The sequence below is a fragment of the Enhydra lutris genome, unplaced genomic scaffold (assembly GCF_002288905.1).
Source record: "Enhydra lutris kenyoni isolate GAN:26980312 unplaced genomic scaffold, ASM228890v2 scaffoldscaffold42, whole genome shotgun sequence".
In the NCBI taxonomy this organism is placed as follows: domain Eukaryota; kingdom Metazoa; phylum Chordata; class Mammalia; order Carnivora; family Mustelidae; genus Enhydra; species Enhydra lutris.
This window is the reverse complement of record NW_019154126.1, coordinates 16919966-16943121: the sequence shown is the minus strand read 5'-3', so window position 1 is coordinate 16943121 and position 23156 is coordinate 16919966. Positions and strand designations below refer to the sequence as shown.

The window sequence follows — 23156 nt, the reverse complement described above, 5'->3', positions numbered from 1 at the left end:
TAAGGAATCGTAGCTCATAACTAAGAGAGGAGCGCCAGTTGCTTTTCTTGACACCATCCACTTTTTATTTTATTTTAAAGATTTTACTTATTTATTTGTCAGAGAGAGAGAGAGAGCGAGCACAGGCAGACAGAGTGGCAGGCAGAGGCAGAGGGAGAAGCAGGCTCCCCACAGAACAAGGAGCCCGATGTGGGACTCGATCCCAGGACGCTGGGATCATGACCTGAGCCGAAGGCAGCTGCTTAACCAACTGAGCCACCCAGGCGTCCCACCATCCACTTTTTAAAAAAAATGTCTCAGGTCCCGCAGGCATGTAACTCGTTACAGAGTTGCTTTCTCTTCCTGGGGTTTAAGTGCCCGAGTTAAGATCCAGCGCATCGTGGGGATTCCCTTGCACAGCTTCCCCACAGGCATTCTGAATGTATTGTTCATGAATTTGCGTTAGGATTGCTTGTGTTGCAGAATTTTAAGAAATAAAATTATGGGAATTGCAGTGTTTAAATCTACATGTTGAAGTGGGTGGGTCATCACCCGGTCACAGGAAACTTCAGGGTAAATAGTACGGCTTCTAGAGAATGGCCGGGTCGAGTCAAAGCTTCACCAACCTCTCCCCAGAGCAGACGATTAATTTTTGCTTTTAACGCGTAACAACCTCCGCCCGGCCTTGCAGCCGAGCAAGCCAGCCAGTGCAAAAACCCTGCCAAGATGCGGGCCCGAGGTGGGGGGAGAGATGTCTGCGGCGCGAGAGCCCCCGCGGGAGGAGAAACCTCCGCTGGAACATCCCGGCCCAGCCCCGTCCCTATCCTTCTGGGGGAACGTGGGGACGGCTCCTCTCCAGGAGTCCTTGTGCAGTGAGTCCGCGGCGCCAAGAGTAAAGTGCTTTCTCTAGAAACGATTTCTCCCGAACCCCCTAGCCTGAGGAAGGGGATTAAAAGTGACAAAGAAAGGGGGTGGGCTCTGGAGAGACCTCAGGGAAGGGGGGTGTGGAGCGGCGCCCCGGAGGAGGGGCTCAGCTCGACGAGGGCAGCCCCGCAGCGCATCGGAGCGCTTGAGGGGGGCGGGTGGGGGCCGCGGTGCCCAGCGCGGGGGTCGGCGAGGCGGGGGGAGGGGCATCCCGGCCTCCACCTCCGTGGCGGCGCCCGGGAAAGGGCTGGCCCAGGCGGAAGGCAGCCAGCCGGGGCGGGCCGTGCAGTCGGGGTCCCGCGGCCGCCCGCGCCCCGGGGAGGGAGTCGGCGGGGGCGTGGGCCCGCGGGCGTGCGCTCCGCCCCGCGCGGGGAGCGGGCCGCGCCTCCCCCTGCCGCATGTGCGCGGTGTTGTGTGCCCGGCCCTGCTCCTCCTCCTTCCCTCCCCTCCCCTCGCCGCCGCCCCTCCCCCAGCGGCCCGGAGTGAGCGCTAGCGCCACACAGCCCCGGGCCGCCGCCGTCAAGCGCGCGGAGACGCCGAACAGGTGGCCGGAGGCTGCGGGCGCTGCAGCGGGGGAGAGGCGAGGCGAGCTCCGGGCCAGGCGAGGGCGGCCGGGCCGGGCCGGGCATGCTAGCCAAGCGGCCCCCCGGCGCCGCCGCTTGCCCGCGCCCCTAGCCTCCCGCGCGCCGGTGCAGCGGCCCCACCGCTCCTAGCGTCCAGCCGCCCCTGCCCGGGGCCGCTCCGGCCGCGGTCAGCGAGGGGCGCGGGCCGGCCCGCGACGGCGGCGGCGGCGGCATGAAAGTGACCGTGTGCTTCGGGAGGACCCGGGTGGTCGTGCCGTGCGGAGACGGCCACATGAAAGTTTTCAGCCTCATCCAGCAAGCCGTGACCCGCTACCGGAAGGCCATCGCCAAGGTGAGGGGCCGGGGGCGCACGGGGCGCCGGGGGTGGGGGCGGGAGAAGGGGGGAGGAGGAGAGGGAGGAGGAAGAGGAGGAGGGGGAAGGCGCCGGGATCAATATGGCGCTTCCTGGAAAGGGGAGGAGGGAGACGGAGGGGAGGCGGGGAAAGGGAAAGTGCGGCGGCTCGGCCGGGGCCTCGCGGGCGCCCCCCGCCCCGAGCTGCGGGCGGCAAAGTTCTCCGCGCGGGCCGGGCCGGTGGGGCGGGCGCGGGCGCAGCCCCGGGTGAGCGCGCCGGATCCCGCGGCTCCTCCCGGGCCGAGCGCAGGCCGCCTCTCCCTCGGGGCTCCGGCCGCGGGGCGGGCGTCGGTCACAGGAGCCCCTTCGGAGCCTGTTAGGGGCCGAGCCCGAACCCAGCCCTCCGGAGCGCGGGCGAAGCCTGGCCGGACGCCTCTCCCCCGGCTGCAGGCGGTGGAAATCCAGCCTCAGGCCTTTCCCCGCTTCCAGGCCCCGCGGCAAAGGCTGGGGAAAGGGAACTTTTTTGGTTGGAGGAGAGTTTAATTATTCCCCACACGGCGGAGAGCCGGGCGTTTGTGCTCCAACACTGCCTTAGTCCGGGCGGGGGAAGGAGCCGAAGCCACGAGCCCTTCCCTCCCGGTCGCCCGCGGGCAGGGCTGCCCCGGCGCGGTTCGGGGGCAGCTGGTGGGGGACAGTCGCCGGCAGCCCCGAGAGGGACGCCCGCTCCCACGGGCTCGCGGACTTTGGTTGGGGACGGAATCTCGCTGCTTGGGAGGCTCCCGTGCAGGAGGACTCCTTTAAAAGGCACAACCCTGAAATCAGTCACTGAATTAAAAGTTTTCCTGCCAAGGACCTCAGCGTATACCTATCTGGAACTAGTTCCAAATGGTGCTGAGGCTGCGGAGCTGGGGCCTGATTTCGGAGTGGAGTAGATTTCCCTTTTTCTTCGTGGAGTGATAACATTGTCTCCACTTAACTGCATTCCTCTACAGTGTATCAGAAGTGAAAAGGCATTTTGTTAAATTGTTTTATCTGCTGTCTGTTTGACAACAGCCCACGCCTCCGAAGTTTCTGTCAAGCACCTGAGGATATTTCTTTGCTGTAGAGTAACGTTTGGTGGAAAGCATGTTCACTTAAAAAATTTCTCATGTTTCTGGTGGTGGAGTGGCCTAGCTCCTGTGCAGGCTGTGGGGCAGCAGACAAGAGGGACCTGTGGCTTTGCCTACCTCGGTGTATACAGGCTGCGTCCTCCAATTCTCTCTGAAATTAAGGGAGAAAAACTTTCTACACTATTGTTTGGTTTTTTAGTATATATTGGATAGAATAGCGTAAATTTGGCCTTTTGTAGGTCATCTGGGGAACGTTTAGGAACCTGACAGAAAGATGGAAGATGTTGACTATATTTAACAGCTCTAAAATGTTCCTTTCAGTTGGTTTAACTGTTATTGAAAATTAAATAAAATTAGTGGAAATTGGGCACCCGTTTATCTTACAGTGCTGACAAGGGGAAACAGAACTCTCTAAAACCTACATTTAGCATTTTAAAAGATTGTTTATGAATGGCAATTTATGATCTAAGTGTTCTAAATCAATAATCAGGTTGCATATGCATTTTGGAGACCAAAATAAGTTGTGAAAGGGAAGAGAAATACAATAATACAATCTAGGCAGTGTGCTTGTGTTACTGAACAGAGAGGACATTTCGTTTCATTTTACATGGTTAAAATTAGTTCTCTTTCACTATGCACACCATGGACTTTGGTTGAAAAGCCTGTTTGGGAGATAAAACTGTAGTCGTTGATTTGATTGAGTCATTCATTTCTTGTACAGAAATTCTTAAGCATTTACTGTGTTAAAGGCATCATTCTGGGTGCTGGAAATCTAGGGAGCCCACTGGCTGCTTTGTGGAAGTTGGGAGTGTCAGGGTCTAGGACAAGAGGCTCCGTTGAAGGTGACCGTGTTGTAGACTATCATGCTGTGGTGCAGGGAGAAGGAAATGTGTCTGTGATGTTGGTAGATGTAACTGAGGACTCTTAGTGACAGATCTGGACCTTGGTTTTAAATATTAGTGTAGTTGTTTCCCAGTGACCTGGGAAGATGGAAAAGGGAGTGCAGTTTTCTTAAGAGTCTGGGGAGGCATGTGTAAGAGAAGGGGCATATGAGCTGAGTTTTTATTTTATTTGTATTTTTTTAAGATTTTATTTATTTATTTGAAAGAGAGAAAAAGCAAGAGAGCGAGCATGAGAGGGGGAAAGGTCAGAGGGAGAAGCAGACTCCCTGATGAGCAGGGAGCCCAGCGGACTCAGTCCCAGGACTCCAGGATCATGACCTCAGCCAAAGACGATAGTCCATAGTTGCTTAACCAACTGAGCCACCCGTCCCTTGAGCTGAGTTTTTAGAGGGTAAGTGTGAGATCACCAGGTGTAGATGGAAGGAAGGGTGATTCTCAGGGTGATGGTAGCATTGGAGTTGGATATAAATGAGAGGGAGGAGTCAGATGAGTCAGGGCGTTCTAAAATTATTTAAAGGCTCTTTCAGTGCAATTCACAGTTCAGTGGGTGAATTTTAAGATGGGCTTTGTAGTACACGAAGTTTAATCATTGAATCACAAGACTATTGAGCTCAGATGTTGTCAGAGGCTGAGTGTCTTCATTGGTGTTTTTTCTTCTTAAATTGTTAGGTAACGGTTAAGATTAAACTTTAGTCTTTCTTCCCTTTTCTCCCACCTCATTTAAGGTGATTATGAAGCAAACACATATTAACACTTGCTTTAACTCTTATTCTCTCTTCTTTACTGCTTATTGTTTAATAGGACAAAGTAAGTTTTGTATGAAGACTTGGGTAGCTGGCTAGCTGCAGAGTGGTGTTTAAGTTGCTAGGTGACCTGTGGCTTGACAAACTCCCATCTGGTGGGGAAAAATGTGGAAAGATCATGTTTATAGCTTTGTATAAAAATCAGCTAAATGTTTCCCCCACCTCCACCCGCTCCCCCAAAAAGAAGAAAGGAAAAGGGAAGGAAAGATCCCAAGTCACTAAAGCTTTCTCTGCAGTAAGCATTTGGTAGTGTGATGGGGCTATTTTATTTGGCATTGTATTTGAGCTTTTTTCAGGTTAAACAAATAAATTTTTTTGGACAGTGGAGTGGTGTGACAATACCAGAAATGTCCTCAATAAGCAGATATTTAAAGGCTTACACTTAGTCATGGCGTTTTTTTTTTTTTCCTCTAGTGGAAAAATGTTTCTCTGCTTATGATCACTGATGGGTGAAAATGTTTTGGCTGTTCCATCTCCATCCACCCATCCTCATCCAGACCCTGTTTAAGGAGGGTGTTCTGCTAGACATCGAGAATTCTGTTGGAGGAACTAGTCTCGAGTGCTTAAAATTGGAGGACTGTCTGCTGTATATGGGTCTGTTCGTTCTTCTCATGCCTGCAGCCTGACTCATCCTTGAATCCTAATGGACACAGGGTGCAGAGCACCAACTGCAGTGACTTTTAAGTGTGGTGCCCTTGGTTTCTGAGGTTTTCTTTGCGGGCCACTCCTTAATTTTGAGTGAATCAAGTCTGGCCCTGAGGCTTCCCTTATTTTCCTGCTGTACATCCTAAATCTGGCTAGGAGAAAGATAAGAAAGTCTTCATGTTTGTTAAAAAAAAAAAAAATGTTGCTATTTTGGAGGGCTGCTGTGTACAAAATGTTATGCTCTATGGAGAAATATAAGGTGAAATTGTTGCACTCGAGAAGAATATAATCTAGGAGACCAGATGAGTACATACAACAGTAATAGTAGGTGGGAGCACTGCTCCGCAACAGGGTGGTGCAGACAGTAATTGCTTCTGGAGTTCAGAGATGTGAGTGATCATTAGGCATTGGGTTGGGGGCGAGGGGATTCTCTTTTGTCCCTAGAGTTGGTATTGGGCTTAGTGAGCCAGAAGGCTTGCCCTACTAGAGGGCAGTGCTTCCTAACTGGCTGGTGGAGTGATCTCAGAAAGCACCTCCCTGCCTAAGATGTCCTGCTACTGCAGGTCTGCAGTGGGGTCCAGGCATGAGCCTCTGGAAGCATCTCCTGTGAGTCTGCGAGCTGGGAGGGAAGGGATTGCATGAAGGGAAACAGTGTGAACACAGGTGATTTAGGCTTTCTGGGCTACTGTGGCTCCTGAGGAGCATTCATGCCAGGTGGTGGGCCAGGATCAGGAGGACTGTGGATGCAGGGGCATGGGACTTTATATGGTTGGATGGTACGGGAGGGAGTCGGGTATTTGAGCAGGGCAGCGGTATAGACTCCTGGTCCTCTGGGAGAACATCTGGAGCAGCTATTTGGATGAGATCTGCCTTCTGTCCGAAGTGCTGCTGAATGCTGAGGAAGGAATAGGAGTAGGGTAAAGTGAGGGAGGGAAGTTGCTGGAACCTGTTAATTCCCTGCCTTCCCCCATAGCCCTCTTCTCTTAGGGGACAGTGGGAACTTTGGATTGGGTTTGGAGACCTAGGTTTATTTATTATTGGTAGGTATTAACTGTTCTGTATTATCATTTAACCTGGGGCAAACTAACCCTACAGAAACTCATTTTCCCTCTGTCTAAAGTGGGTTACTCCCTTGGCAGGGTTAATGTGAGTACTGAACAGATGATGAATGGGAGAGTCTTTAGTGCTAGAGCTGAATCACTGATGTTTTACTCACCAGTTTTACTTGCTGGGAAACTTTCCCAAGTATCCTATCATTCCTGTTTGGTTTTTCCTCGTTACTAAAGAAGGTAGTATGTCATTTAATTAAAGAATAGGTAAAAATGTTAATATTTGCCTAAGCATCACTGCAGTCAGAGGAGCAAAGTGTGTGCTTGTGTGTGTGCGTGTGCACGTGTGTCAGGGAACATAAATGCAGCCAGTATTGGCTTTACTCTAGCTTGATCATCTGGGCCTCTGGCCTGTGGGCCACTGCTTTTGTCCCTGAAGCATGGAAACCTGAGTTGTTTAATAGTGATTTGTTGTTATTAAAACAAACTTGAGTTTACGGACAGTAACTTTTGAAAATGTGCTTTTTCTTTTTTTTGGGGGGGGGGGACTGCTGATTACTAAAAACATGTAAGTCATTTTTTTTTAAGATTTTATTTATTTATTTGTCAGAGAGAGAGAGAGAGAGAGAGAGAGCGAGAGAGCGAGAGAGCAAGCGCACAAGCAGGCAGAGTGGCAGGCGGAGGCAGATAGAGAAGCAGGCTCCCTGCCAAGCAAGGAGCCCGATGCAGGACTTGATCCCAGGACCCTGGGATGATGACCTGAGCCGAAGGCAGCGGCTTAACCCACTGAGTCATCCAGGCGTCCCTAAGTCATGGTTTTTTATGAAAAGTCTTAACAGTTGGTATGAGCTCCAGCCACTCCCTCACTGGGCTCCCCCATCCCATATTCTACCCACATGCACTTGCTCGCACGTTTCTGCCTCTGCCGTGGTGTTGTCTGTTCTTCTGTATGCTGCCCCCATCCCCACTGTCTGTGTCTGCTCATCTGTTGAGCTTCGTCTCAGACCAGCATCTTTGGGAGGCTGGCCCTGCGTCTCAGGATGTTTGAGGCTCTCCAGTTTGTGCTTCTCCTGGGGCCTTAGCTCCTGGACTGACCTGGGTGAATGAGCGTTACTGAATGAATGAATGTCCTTCAGTGCTTATCTGCACAACACAACTGAGCTCCGACTCCCTCTGGGGACATGCTTGAGGGTGGTAGTCCTGCCTCAGTCTTGATTGTATGGCCAACATCTGCTGCAAAGGAATCTTAACCGGTTGAGTAAATAAAAAGCTCAGAATAAACACATCGCACGCATTACTACACAAAAAGTATACTTTTACTTGGAAGACTGTAGGACCAGCCCTTTAGGGTTTGGTGTATCTGGCATATTGGTACAAACAGATTATAATTGACAGTAAGATGTAGTGTGATTTGGAGTCCCTGGAAGTTACTCTTTTTGTGTCATCTCTTTTGAAGGAGTTAAGTCTGTTTTCAGACCAAGCAGAGGGATAGTCACAGGGTTTGCTTTGGGCCTGGTTCAAGGCAGGTGGCCAGAGCAGTGTGGGAATCTGGCCCGGAAACATACCTATGTTGGGTCTGGCGCCTCTAATTCTGTCAGTTGAGATCCTTGGGTAAGTGCCAGCAGTAAATAGAAATGTTTAGGATCTGAGATTCACAGAGAGAGTCTGGCTGATGTGAGGTGCTTCTTGGCTCATGGCGAACCTAGATGAGTTGGTCACGGAGGCAGTGCTTAGTCTCACTTGTACTGCTAACCCATAGATAGATCCTCCTTCTGTCCTGGGAGGTTTGTACCTCTCTGTAAAATTGGAGGCAGCTTAGTGACGTTGGACACATAATAGATGTTTGGAGCCTTATGCATTTTTTTCAGGGATGGAAAGAAATGTGTAAAATTGGTCCAGGGAGGTATTTCCTCAGTCCGTTTTCCACAGGGTAAAATAGTTGGTTCAGCCCACACAGTGTGCTTTCCTCCTCCTACGTGGCCACTCATACACCATGTCTAGCCAGAACCAAGGTTAGTGGCAGTAGAGAGAGTTGGGGAAATCAGTAAATTTATATAACTTTACCTATTTTTGGTATCTTTTCTATTTTATATAGAAAGCTTTATGAAAAGCAATGCAGAGCTGTGTGAACATGGTAGAAAGGTGATCTTTGTTTGTTTTTTAGTCATTTGTTTTATCTTTAAGATTTTTGCACTTGGAAGGAGTATGTACAAGTGAATTTTTTTTCATAGCTTTGCATCTTCTTGGGTCTGCCTTGCCATCTTTAGGTGGCTTATGACATTAAATATTACTTTTGCTTATCTTTTTCTTCTATCCATTGATATTGGAACTTAGAAATAAAATTGAAATCTCCACATCCACATGAAATGTCAGTTATTTAATTTTTTCTCTTAAAAACAGACTGTAAAATATACAATAGAAATAAAAACATGTCCACCCAAAAATCATGTACATGAGTCTTCATAGCGGCATTCTCCATAACAGCCCCCAAGTGGAAACAACCCAGATGTCCGACAGAACAATATATGGTCTACCATACATTAGAATATTACTCAGCTCTAAGAATGAGTGAAATACGGATTCATGCTGCAACGTGGATGAACCTTGCAAACACTGTGCCAGTCACAGAAGCCCATGTATCTTACATGATTCCATATATACAAAATGACCAGAACAGGCACATCTGTAGGTAGAGAAAGTAGAGTAGTGGTTATTGAGGACTGGGCTTGGGAGTGAGTGACGGAGAGTGGCTGCTCGTGGGTTTGCTTTGGGGGTAATGAGAATGTTCTAAGTTTAGATAGTGAGTGATTGTATGACTCTGTGAATATGATAAAAATCTTTGAGTTGTACAGTTTAAATGGGTGAATTTTATGGTTTGTGATTCTGTCTCAGCAAAGATGTTAAAAAATAGACTACATAAGTTACTGTGAAGAAACTCACTTTTTAGGTGTTTTATAGTTCCAAGAGTCCCATAAACATGTATTAACTGTATCAGAGATGCTCAGAAGTCTCAAGTGAAAACTGGCTATTTTTAGGAGTTTTGTATAGAGTATAAACCCTGCTTTCTTGGGCCTCTCACTCTGTCCTGTTGCTGTCCTGTCCGGTAAGCTGTTTGCTGCTGAGCCTCCCAGCCCCTGGACTGTCCTTTGTTACCTTCTCTCCTCTTCTTCCTTACAGGCTTCTCTGGCAGTTCACCTGCTCACCGTCAGCCAGGGATTTCTTCCTGCCTAGCTCACCAGCGGCCTTTATTGAGTGAAGGTTGATTCAGAGGTTCCAAAGATGTCCATAGTGGAAGAGCTTTTCCAGTTTTTGGTTTTTGATCCTCAGTCATTTTGAGCTTTGGCAAATCTCACAAGTTCATGAGGCTCCATTTTGCCATCTTCATCTTCCCATATTCAGAAATTCTGGACTGGGCTCCCGATGCCAGTCCCCAGAGCTAGAGATGCTCCGACCTAGTCTGTATTGTTGGTTACGATGCTCATGGAACCATGAGGTATGGGTGATGTGCACTGGCTTTTCAGAGCAGATGGGGTGCAGAATCCCTGACTCCACCCACCTCCCTGTGAAAATATTTTGCTTCCCTTACTTTGAAATGATGGGACTTGACCGTGGGGTCAAACACATGCTGTTGGAAGTTAGGATGTATTTTGCCTGGTGTGTCCTTCAGAATTCCTTACCATCTCAAGAGAAGTGTCTTTTAGGATAAATTACATGCTCAGAAGTGACTTAATGACATTATCCCTTTTTTGAAGTATAACTGAGTATGTGACAGTGCCTGATACTAAATGTAGGATTTGTGTATACACGTACATACACATATGTAGTCTTGAAGTTGTTATTTTGATAGTAGTATAAATTTAAGTGGTTTTAGACATGGCAGTAATATTCTTCCCTTTTGATTATCTTTGATATTCAAATTCTGTATGACCTAATTTTTGGAACCCAGTCATTTTTTCTGGTGTGTGGTTTTTCTTGTTCTTGTTATTTCTATCACATCCCTTTAGAGTAGAAAACTAATTTATATTAAAGGGTTTATATTTTGGGAAAGGCCTGTTTGAGATATTCCACAATAAAAATCAATAAACATTCATACAGTAAAATTCATACAATAAAAATGCTTTCTCTAGCACTTCAGAAAATAATTCGCTGCATATCTCAAAAACCTAAGATTACTAAATACTAAAACTATGTTGTATTAACAGATTAAAAATATAAAGAGGTAATACCATTTTTATGTAGGTGGCTGATATGAGACTGAGTTTTCTGTTTCTTTAAAGTAAACAGTAAATACTGGAAGATTTTTTTATGTCTGTTTTAATTTTCTGAGTGCAATATTAAATCTAGAATTAAAAAGTAAACTATTTTCCAGGGAACAAACTTTGTTCTACCACAAAGACATTTATGATGCATAATTTATAATTCTGAAACCCAGTGTGCAAAGTCATATGTGAATAGTTAGCTGGGTTCCTGCCCAGCAGGGTTATACTCTAAACTGAAATTTCTCTTATTACAGCCAGCAGCACCTGCAGAAGAGGGAGGTAAAATGTACAGGATATTGGTTCCCGATGTACCACCACACGGGATATGACAAGTCACTGAATCCATTAAAGTTGAATGAAGGATTTGGTACTTTTACCACTCTGTTAGAGACCTGGGGAAAAAAATCTTTCAAGCAAATCAAGAGGACCTATTAGTGAAAGTGCATCAGTTGGATTGATAATGCTTCAGCAACTACATCTGGCGGGTGGTGGTATTTGAGCATTCGTACTGTCTGAGAACTATGAAAGGAGTATATTTTAGATTTTGAAGACACATACTGTCAGGACTTTTTTTTTTTTTTTTTTTTTTTTTGCCCCAAGGAAACTTGGAAGGGTGATAAAACCCTGAACGTTCTATGGTGGGGTCAGTTTATCTTTTGTATTTTATGATCCACTTTTTAAAACACAGATGTTTGGAAAAACACAGTTGGCTGAAGGTGGAAAGTTTGGTTATGGGTATTTTTGTCTCCTAGGAGGCAGCATATCAGAGTGACACACTCTGGACCAGGATTCAGGAGTAGATTGCAGATTCTGCGTTTGTGTGTCTGAGAGCAAGAAGGGTAACCTCCGTAAGCCTAGGATCCTTGGCTTTTAGTGACCCTTACTTCATGGAATTGTTGTTAGGGTTTGAAGAGAGAATGTAAAAAAATGCATCGTACGGGTAAAATGGAGTAGATGTTAGCTGTACTATTCTTTCATTTTTGCAGTGAGTGGTTGTCAGTGAATAAGTCTCACTTGAATCAACTCTTCTAAATTGTTTCTTTTCATCCTCGTTAGAACTGCACTGGATGTGGGAAATTGAATTTGTGGTAAAACTGTTCTTCCTTAAAAAACCATGGAAACATTTTTCTGCAGTTTAAGAAGTTAAATCCCAGTGACACTGATTTAGATTTTCCCAAGATGTCCACAGTGGAATAGCTTTTCCAGTTTTGGGTTTTGGCTTCCAGTAGTTTTGAACTTTGGCAAGTCCCACAAACTGTGTGCCTCAGTTTTCCCATCTGTAATTCGGGAATGCTCTCTTTTGGTTGCAGGAATGAACATTAAGTGACTTAATGTAGGTAATCGTTCTTCATAACAGACTCTTAGTATTAGATCTTTTTCTTCAAGTTTTAAATACAGATTAAACACAGTTTTAATGGCTTATTCATAAAGTGAAGTTGATCTTTATTTGATTTGTGATACCAAATGGTCATTTTTCAGGATGATTTGTTAAGGGGTCACTTTTTCCTTCTAAAGAACTATAGAGGGGCGTCTGGGTGGCTCAGTGGGTTAAAGCCTCTGCCTTCGGCTCAGGTCATGATCTCAGGGTCTTGGGATCGAGCCCCACAATGGGCTCTCTGCTCAACAAGGAGCCTGCTTTCCCCTCTCTCTCTGCCTCCTTGTGATCTGTCTGTCGAATAAATAAATAAAATCTTAAAAAAAAAAAAAGAACTATAGAAATTCCAGTATTAGTATCTACTAGTGAATCAGTTGAAAATAGAGGAAAGCAAATGTTCTGATCACTTAGTGGTTAAAGCTGATTCTTTTACAGATCAAGGAGAAATGTGTTTGTCCAACTATCTTAGCCTGTGTCACTTTTTACTTGTTTTTACTATTAGCCCTTTTAACTTTCTAAAATTGCAGCTGTCATTCTGCTGGATCAACGGAAATTATGTAAAATTTCTTTGTTGTATTTTAAAAGACTTTGGTTATACATTTTCCACTTAAAAATATCTTTTGAAACTTGGAAAGAATAAAACTAAGAAATTATAAATAGTATTTATACTTATAAAATACAGAAATGTTTTTAAAAACTTCAGCATTTACTAACTAGTACTAGTTCCGAGAATACCCGGGGGTTCAAAGAGATGATCTGAGTTGTAAAATAAAATGGAAAAGCTGACATAAAAATGTGACCTCTGTAATCCTTTATTCTATTGGCCTCTATAATTCATGTACCCATGCTACTTCTTTACCCTTCTCTGGATCTTAAGAAGGTGATTTTGGGGAGCTAAATCAGCAATAAATGAACACAGAACATCTTTTGCTTAGGTAGGTAGGTGTAAGGATTGACAGATTGATGCAACTTTTAATGCTTTAGTTCAGCTAAAGGCACCTGGTGCCAGTCACCTGAGGACTTCACCCAAGAGCTGACCTGTTTATCGTACTACATAGGGAGTGGTGTCTTGAAGACTTGCTCAGATCCTGGGCACGGCAGCATTACCGTGTTAGACTTGCCAAGTTGTCAACGGTGGACTGTCTTCCTATTCAAGCGGATCACCTTTTCTCATTTATGTTTCCACACCACACTATTGAAGGTTATTTTTCTCTGTTTGAGGGCCTTAAACATCTTATTAAAATAATGTTTCTCCCTCTCTCCATATATGTGTTTCGGGCAGTTGCTAGGTAGTGATTAAAGTAATGAAACTTTATCTCTTTGTGCAGTGTTCATATTTTGGCTTTGATCCCTTCCAGTGTTTGTTTGTAAACATGGTTTCACATGAGTGCATTTGAAATTGAAAGTTTTTACAAAAAAGAGATGTGGCCACATGGGAGATGGGAATTTATTTCTCTCTCTTCCCTTCACAACTTCCTGAGTTTTTGTGCTTGGCTAATGAAAGTGTGGGATGGGTACTTTCAAAAACTTTCCAGAATAACTTTCCAGTTTTATAACAAAACTGTAGAGAAACAAGCTCTAGAGTATTCTTTGTCGTTGTTCCAGCTTTATTGAGATCTAATTGACAGATAACATTTAAAGTGTACAGTGTGATGATCTGATAGACATTGTGAAGATTTTCCGTAATACATTGCATTCATCACCTCACATACCCACCCCCCCTTTGGTAAGAACTTTTTTAATTTCGGGGAATTTGAGACAGCTCATAGTCTGTTTTGAAAGATGAATGGTGTGTTCAGATCTTTAAGCTGAACCGGTAAAGCTTTTCTTCTTGGGTTGTTTTTCCTACATATTACGAGGGAAGCTGCTTTCTTTTTAGATTTCAGGGGAGTGGTATTCTCAGTATAGTTTTTGCTTTTGGTGTTACTAAGATTTTTAGGTCAGCACTGGTGATCGAAAGCTCTTACACAAGATGTACTGTATTGAGGCATTATTTACTTGCCTGTCAGGTTGGGTAGATGTTGAGAAATGACCTTTAACTGGGATACCTATCAAGTTTTCTCAGCCCCAAATCATTGAGGAGTTTCAGAGGGGTGGGAGGAGAATCAGGAATCTTGGTGGGTATGCCATTATCAGCAGTAGTGGTTAGCATTTATGGGGCATTTTGTGTGTCAGGCTCTAAGTACTGGGCTCAGTGCTTTGTGTCTATATGTTAATAAGTAGAGTGGAGGGAGGTGTTGATTCAATCCCAAGTTTACAGGTAAGGACACTTAGGCTAAAGAGGATAAGAAAGTTGCAAAAGGTTGCACATCTGATGCCTGATGGCTTGGCCGTCTTAGGTGGACCCTCTGACTACCAAGCCTGCACCCTGACTTGCTACACTGTGACAGACTGCTGTGGCCCTTGCATTTTAGGGTGTCACAGTAAATAATGCCCACAGGCACACTTTCAAAGCCAACAGTGGATTCCTTTTACACACTTTTCATACTCTGCTTCTTAGAATATTCTCATGGACCCTTTCCCATTCCCACACCAGAGTGCCGAGGGTGGCCTGGCTGATGCTGGTAAATATGTGCTTCTGGTCTGAGGCTTTGACCATGATCAGTTCTTTTATCTTCAACATGGCATTGCTATTTCTGTCAACATGTCTCCTTATGTCCTGTGTTTTTATATGTTTTCTATTTTATTGGAAGTAGGGAAAAGTGGACAGATAACTAAGCTTTTCTTTTTTCTTTTAAGTTTTTATTTTAATTTCACTTAGTTAACATAGTGTTATATTAGTTTCAGGTGTACAATATAAGTGATTCAGCCCTTCCATACATCACCTGGTGCTCATCGTGACAAGTGCCCTCTTTAATCCCCATCACCTATTTCACCACCGTAAACCCCCCTCCCTTCCATAACCATGACTTTGTTCTCTAATTTTCCCAACACCATTTGTTGAAGAGGCTATCTTTTTTCCCTTGGGTATTCTTTCCTTCTTTATTGAAGATTAGTTGGCCATATAATGTGGGTTTATGTCTGGGTTTTCTTTTCGATTCCATCGCTCTATGTGACCATTTTTTTGTGCCAGTACCATACTGTTTTGATTACTACAGCTTTGTAGTAATATAACTTGAAGTCTGGAATTGTGTTCGTTCCCTCCCGAGCTGCCATTCTTCACATGGATTTTGCCAGCCTTCCTTGAAATCATTTCAAGTTCTTTCCCAGTGCCCCTGAAGTGCTGTGCGCTTAGCAAGCCAAGAGCCTAGCACTGTGCTTCAAGTGTTTGTGGCATGACTAGTGAGAGATGATCTCAACAGGAAGTCATTTCCTCAAGGTGCTTTCAGAGCTGCAAAGTACAGTTCTTTGTAATATTCGAAACGTTGCCTTCAAATATACTATAGCTGTGAGAACTTGCTAGTACTGAATTTTATAGCCGTGATAGCGATGCCTATGTAAGAATTTTTTTTATCTTATTCAGCAGTGTCAGATAACACCTTACCATAAGTTGATTAGTAAAAATGTTGTTTGAAAGTTAATGTATATTTAGGTATTGTTGCATAACCAACTACCCCAAACTTAAGGGTGTAAATCAAGAACTATTTAATTATTTCTCATGATTTTGTGGGTTGAGAATTTGGACTGGGCTCAGCAGAGTGATGAGTCTTCTCCATTGGGGTTAGGTGGGGCAGTCCAGCTGCTAGATGATGTGGTCTGGAGGGTCCTAGATGGCTTCATTCACAAGTGTGGTGCTTGGTCGGGGTAGCGGGAAGCCTGGGCTCAGCTGCCACTCAGCCGGGAAGCAGAAGCAGGATACAGTGGGGGGATGCTCCTACAGCCCTTTGCAGGGACTTTGCACATGCTCCCAAGAACACCGTGTGTATTTGAGTATTTGTGACCCTGAGGGATTTGTGTGGCGCCTGTATTTGTAAATTGCTATAGGCAAATTTTCAATCCCAATCTAAAAATGTGTGCACCCTGTCTTTCCCAAACCTACCTTCCATGCCCCTCAGCCCTTCTTTTGACGTAAAGATCATTTTAAATCACATTGAAGCCAGTATTTCTCCATGTTTATCCCATGACATGTTAATAAACAGTATATGGAAAAAAGAAAAAAAAAAAAGCACCTACACATAGCAGCTCTAGAATGGAGGTCTCAGGGTAGCTGGACTTCTTATGCTGTGGTTGAAGGGCTCCTACAGAGACAGGAAGAGGACACTCTTAAGACCTAGAAGCCAGCACAGCATCATTAACCCCTCTTTTCTATGCACCAAACCAGTCATTAAGTGGCCTGGATTCCAGGGGAGAGGACATCTACTCCACTTACTAATGCAAGGAGGTCAACTCTTAATTTGAGTTGTGGCCATCTTTGTTCTGCTATAGGAATGTGTGAATGCAGTGTGTGTGTGTGTGTGTGTGTGTGTGTGTGTGTGTGTGTGTGTATTGCATGTAACATTAAACAGTTAGTCTTTTTATTGTTTTGTGTCATGTTTTAAAGTTGTCCTGTTCTTGGCCTGGGTCGTAAAATGTATATCCTGAACTTTTGAAGCCAACAAACCTAAGAAGTACTTTGTGTTCATAATTCATGAGTTCAAAGATCTGACAGCTTTCCCAGGCTACTCAGTAGAAAGAGATAATGGTAATAACACCTTGAGTTTATGTGGCATCTTCTCTGAGAGGTTCAAAGTGTTTGTGCCACTTATGATTCCTTTATTGGAATGTCCTCTGAGGTAAATAAGCTGTACTACCCCTCAAGCTCGTACACAGATGAGGAAATGAAGTCGTTTCAGCAGCCTGCTAGGGCGCAGTGTTCAGAAGGCTGTCTTCGGCAGGTCTGCATACTGATTAGAACTTGAGCATGAATTTACCTTCCTTAGATACGATTCTGGGCAATGGTGGAGATTTACTTTTGTACACTGGTAATGTTTTAAATTATATACCATTTGCCAGAGAAGTGCCATGTTTAAAGGAGAGCTTGTTACTTTTCCAGTGTGTTTTGTTTGTTTCGGTAGAAGCTTATGGGTATTGTATCACAGGGATGTTTCACTTTAATGGATTAAATTCTACGTGCTCAGCAGAGACAAAGTGGAAAAGGTAAAGGCACTTATAGGGTTGCCCGCTTAGTGAATGTGTAGCGCGTGGCCTGACGGTGACATTGGAGGTGAGAAAACCTGTATCTGTCCCTAACCACCGCCCCCCCCCCCCGCCAACGCCCTGTTGGGGGAGCACTTCCTACTGCCTGTGCTTATGGTGATTAAATGGAGTTTTGTTTTTTTAAAAGATTTTATTTATTTATTTGACAGACAGAGATCACAAGTAGGCAGAGAGAGAGAGAGGAGGAAGCAGGCTCCCTGCAGAGCAGAGAGCCCGATGTGGGGCTCGATCCCAGGACCCTGGGATCATGACCTGAGCTGAAGGCAGAGGCTTTAACCACTGAGCCACCCAGGCACCCCTTAAATGGAGTTTTTAAGGATAATTTAATTGTGTGTTAAGTTTACTCTATCCCTGCCAGTTAGAACCTAAACTTTGAGTAAGATGGAGCTCCACTGTAATGTTCTAAATGTGATATTGCTTACATTTGTCCAGTTTTGCTTAGAATGAAACACTTCGCATATGATTGGTGTGCATTAGGTTTTGGGAAGAAACAGCTCCTCAGCCAGAATTTGTATTGGCTGTCTCCTGATTCACAAACTTCTGACCCATGTGAAATGACCTACGCTATGTATTTCCAGCAGGGTAAACTTCATCACAGTGCTCTGGTACAGAGAAGTCCATGGGTTCTGCGTGGCTTTGCAAGTAAAATTCAAATTTGTCAGCCTGAAAACAGACCCCGGCCTGGCTTTCCCCATTTATCTCCCTGCACCCTGCTTCAGTCGATCCCATTGGTGACAGAGCTGACTCTAGTGTTTCCCCGAGGTTGTGCCGAGTTTCCCAGTTCCTTTGATGATGAACATGTCTCCTGGCCTGGGATTATCTTTCTTGTTCTCCCTCTCACTTTGTCCTTCGTTCTTCCATTACTGCTGCCAGCACTATGCTCCTTTGCTCAGAAAACTTAAGAGGCTTCCTTTTGCTGTCAGGACAGCATCCCCGCTCCCCTCAGGTGTCATTCTGGGCTGTCTGACTGGCCCTGGGCTTCCTTTCCTTTGGGCACTGTGTGCATGGCCGGGGGCCATGCTGGCCCATAGCGCTAGGCACACCCCAAATGGTGCCTTCCCTGACTCCCCGCCCACAGCCCAGAGAGATTGAAAATTCGATAAGTCAAGTTAAAAGGGACACAAAGAATAATTACCAGAACATGTGCTTTTTGAAAGGAAGTTTACCCCAGTAATTTTGACTGTGTTATTAAGTGTTTTATTACTTGTAAATAATTAAAAGTGGATGAGCTTTTAAGAGAAAATAAGCAGATACCATCAGGAGGGATTTCTTCAGTGTGTCTTTCAGTGTGGTGCTCTTTCGAGCTGCCTGTCTCCCATGAAGAATCCATAGTGCTCTCTGCCTCACGCTGCTGACAAGTGTGGCTTGACACGCTGGATTTACTGCGCTCAGATGTCCCCATAAAGATTATGGGTGGATATGCAAGTTTCAGGTGGTGGATGGCTTGTCCATAAAGTGGATAAAAGAGGGTGAAATGTATCCTTTGTGGAAAAATGAGGGTCCTTGAAGACTGCAGGGCAGCTCTGACTGACTAATGCTGTAGTTAATAAAGAAATGCTTCTTTGGCTGCGTGGGGCCAAAAGTTTTTTTTTTTTAATCTTTTATAATTAAGTCTGAATGAATATTAAGGTGTGTTTCTTTGCATTAGCTGTTCTGTGAGGAGTGGCATCTCTGAGACATGATAATGGCAGAACAAGTGCTGCTGTGCTAATGAAGACGTTTTTGAATTGAGTTAGCGAAGTGAACTGGTGGCTTGAACTGGGTGTTTGAAACACTGTCATCGCTTACCTTCTGTTTCAGTTGGGAAGACCCTTTGGACTCCATTCTGTTGTCGCAGATCTTCCCACCCCCAGCGTCTGGCAAAGGAAGAGACCCGTGCAGAGTCTGTGGGAGGGGGGCAGATGTGCCTTCTGTGGGGACTGACCCCATCCATCCTGGAGGCACCCGAGAGGTCAGGCAGGGGAAGTTAGAGGAAGCCGGCAAAGGAGAAAGCACAAGGGCCAGTTCATATGAAGCCGCAGTTCCCAGTCCCTTGACCGAGGAGGCACCAGGGGGCTCACCGGTGTGAAGTGGTGCTGGCCTGGCTCTCGCTTTCCCACCAACCATGGTCCCTCATTCTTGTCTCTTTCCAAGAAGGTGGAAACAGTCCTTTTGAAGAACTAACTGGTCTTTTAAATCAGATAGAGCATTGGCTTGGATCACAATTGCCTGAGGCAAAAGGCTGGCCTGCGTAGGGCCACTGGGGCACTGTTGTGCCTCTGAGGGTGTCACGCTGGGTGGCAATAGGTTTGGGAGCTCTGCAAGCCCTAGTCTGGTGTTCCACAGTAGCACAGTGGAGCTCAAGGGACGCTCAAGTCATGGAGTCTCAGGCCAGCTGCTTCCTCTGGTGACTGACTGTGGGGCGCCCAGACTTAACTTAGCGTGGTCTGAGCTGGCCGTGGCCTCCTGCAGAGAGAGTGCTCTGTGGTGACAGGTAGAGCCTTCTGCATCTCTTAGAATGGCCTAGGACATTAGAATGGGGTAATGCTTGCCTGGCCAAAGCATGTCCTATAATATTCTTATAGAAAAAAATATATTTTGTTTTGCCGCACTGGATAGAGGAAGAAACACTTTAAAATAGTCTGTCAGTTGTATTTGTTTCTTCTAGTGGAATTCTCTTATATTTTATGATAGTCTGAGATTATCAACTGAAGTGTGTATGTCCATGTATGTGTCCTCTGAGTGTGCTCACTTGTATGGATGTCTGTGTGCACCACATCTATGTGTGTGTGTGCACGTGCATGTGGGGGGCTGGGGTGGAAGGGCTTTTTGTAACTGTTTGAGTTTTCCAGTAAAAGACTTGGGATTATTTTATACTTATAGGCTGTCTTTCAAGTAATAAATGATTTTCTTATACAATTCCATGAATTACAGAAATGCAGTCAGTTTTTATATGGTTCAGTAAATCTTTTAAAAAAAAAATCTGTCTTGGTCATCATTGCTGGAATGTTTAGGAAAAAACCTTTTCATTTTTTTTTTTTTTTTTGGTGCTAATTCAGCTATAACTTGAATTTTCTTGCTTCATTTTAAAGAGGATATTCATGATCCCCCCCCCCCCCCCCGCCCACTTTCCCCCTCGTTTTCTTATAAACTGTATTGCCTGAATGCTGGCTCGTCAACAGGACTGGCTGTGAGAGAATTCAGTGCTCCAGTGGGGTGGGAGGAGAAATCAGGGCGATGAAGAACTTGCTCCCCTTATCATGGGGGAGGGCAAAGGCCCCAAGTTTCCATTCTCTGTCACTTTCAGCTAATCTGTTGTGGCTGCTCTGTGGTGTTGCCTGCAAAATAATTTTTCTCCCTCCCCTCCCTGGCCCCCTTGTTTATGTATCAGCATCATTACTGTGCATGTGTCCTTGGGGAGCTGACTGATTGCTAGGTTAGTGCTGGCAGAGGAAGTGGAAGACAATATGTGAGTGTTTTATTTAAACAAACACATTCTACAGTTTATTTTATTGGATTTTGTCCTTTGAATGAGAACGCCACAAGTAATCCTATTACCATCTAGAAACTGCTTACTCACACCAGATTACAGGCTTCAGTGTGTGGCTGTTGCCTTGGAAAGCACATAAGTCTTTAATAAATGAGGCAACTTCCAGATTCATCAATAATTAACCAGGAATATGACAAGTTTTATCCCAGCCCAGAGCTGCACAGTGCTTCAGACAATCTGCTTCTGCAAATGAAATCTCTTTGTACTTCCTGATTCAGCACTGGGGGCACATGATGCCTCCATAGAGACACGGGTTTGAGGGAGCAGAATGAATGCTTTCTTGACAAATGTTAAGCATTGATTGTTTCCCATAAGATAAATACATACTTATAGAGAACTTGGAATGTACAGTTGATTGTATAGAAGACCGTGTCACCCATCATTTTACCATCCAGAATAATCTAAAATTTTAGTATTTATTTTCAGTCTTTTTGTCTGTATATGTAAACACAGATGCTTTTTTAAACAGTGGAGATCATGATTTATCTATAATTATTCCTACTTATTTTACTTGATATATTTGCATTTTCCTATGTCTTTAAAAATTGTCATCATAAATTTAAAGGTGCATAGTATTTTTGTTTCCCTATTTTTCACCATATAAAAATAGCATAATCTCAGTGCATAAAATTTGGTGCAGAGTTTGGATTATTTGTTTAAGTTAGGTGTCTGATAATTGGGTGGGAAGTCAGGGACATTTGAAGGCTCTCGGTTTATATATTTTGCCACTTTGCTCTCAGAGAAGTTGTGCCGCCATGTCCCTGGCTGGCATGGGAAGTCGCTTCCTGCCTGTGCAGGGGGAGCCTCCTGGCTCAGTGTTGAAGCTGTGAGTCCCTGGTCCCAGGAATGAGGGCTCCAGCCTCATTTGGTTCATCTGTTAGCCAGGCTGTAACTCCTGTATCTTCTCTTTGTAGATTAAATGAGAGGTAGATAGGTGAGGGGCCTGATGTCAAGTTTGGCCCAAGGTAGGCAGTTGGTGCATAGTAGTTGTGGTGGCGAACGATCTTATGTCTAGTGTCTGGGTTCTTCCATATTAATGGAGCGGAGTGAAGAAGTGAGACATAAAAGGTAACTACATCAACGTGTTCTGTACTTTCACGGAGTCATGACATCCTTGAAATGGGGATTCTACATAAGATAGTTAAAAAATCAGTGTTTAATATAAAAAAAAAAAAAGCAAGCTATTTCCTGAAAATTTCATGTAGGGTGGAATACAAAAGTTTCCTGGTGTCTAGAATATTTCCCATCTGTCCACATGGCTCAGTTCTGTCTTACCAGACCCTTGCATGAGTCTGGTCTGTTGGGGGCTTTGTTGGTGCATGTCACGTGCCTTTTTTGCTCTGTGCTTTGGGTGTGGGATGACACTTTTCACGACTTTTCTGCTAGTCTGAGTGGATTATGGCTATGAAGTCTGTCTTTTGTCTGCTTTAATACATGCATTTCCTTTGCCTCTTTGGTCTTCAAGGATTCCTTCCATCTTTAAGAGACACAGAAATGCTGACTAACTGCAGTGTTGTTCATGTAGCTGCTGAAATGCTCTGGAACCTTATCCAGCCAGTTGTAAAGTACATCTACTCTTAGCAGTTTCCTCGGACAACTCTTACTTGGCTACTCATCTTATGAGTGAGGAAAATTACTTCATCTGCTTATCTGATCAACACTGGTCTTTTGTTAAGATTCTGACATTTTGGAATCATTATTACTTTGTCCTTTTCTTTTGCGTCTGTGGCACTTTCCCCCATTATATGTGAGGAATTTGTCCTTGTTATGTATTGTGTTTGGGTTATTCTGTACTTGTTTAGTACTATTTGTATGAACTGGGTTTAACCTTTGTATTCTTGAGGGACATACTAGATTTATTGGGACTTCTATTCAGTCTCCCAGAGATTGAGAAAAGCTGTAAAAGACCTAGTAGTTTTCCAGTTTTGTAACTGAGCTGGAGATGGTGCCGCTTTTTAGACTAATTGTTTTAGAGAACTTTTTTTTAAAAAAGATTTTATTTATTTATTTATTTCACAGAGAGATCACAAGCAGGCAGAGAGGCAGGCAGACAGAGAGATGGGGAAGAGGCTCCCCGCTGAGCAGAGAACCCAACGTGGGGCTCGATCCCAGGACCCTGGGATCATGACTGGAGGTGAAGGCAGAGGCTTTAACCCACTGAGCCACCCAGGCGCCCCTAGAGAACTTTTTAAAAGCTTTGCAGCTGTCTGTACCTGTTTTTGGTGTGTGATCTACTTAAAATAAATGATGCCTATTAACTGCTTTTTCTATCTCATCTGCATGACATTTTTGCACGTCTAACAACACAGCAATATATACGTATTGGAAAAGAAAGAATCACAAAACTCATTTTTTTTTTAAAAGATTTTATTTATTTATTTGACAGACAGAAATCACAAGTAGGCAGAGAGGCAGGCAGAGAGAGAGGAGGAAGCAGGCTCCCTGCGGAGCAGAGAGCCCCATATGGGGCTCGATCCCAGAACCCTGGGATCATGACCCGAGCTGAAGGCAGAGGCTTTAACCCACTGAGC

The 23156-nt window shown here is 44.8% G+C and overlaps 1 protein-coding gene across 11 annotated transcripts in view; it reads left to right on the top strand.

The window, feature by feature from the left end:
* The first annotated feature begins 1602 nt into the window (after window positions 1-1602).
* LOC111155563 (par-3 family cell polarity regulator) overlaps window positions 1603-23156 on the top strand; it is a 687032-nt gene continuing 665478 nt past the window's right edge. For all 11 annotated transcript variants that reach the window (XM_022515794.1, XM_022515792.1, XM_022515789.1 and 8 more), the window contains exon 1: window positions 1603-1818. In XM_022515794.1, the coding sequence (XP_022371502.1) occupies window positions 1699-1818 (120 nt within the window). In that variant the 5' untranslated portion in view covers window positions 1603-1698. The remainder of the gene's footprint in view (window positions 1819-23156) is intronic.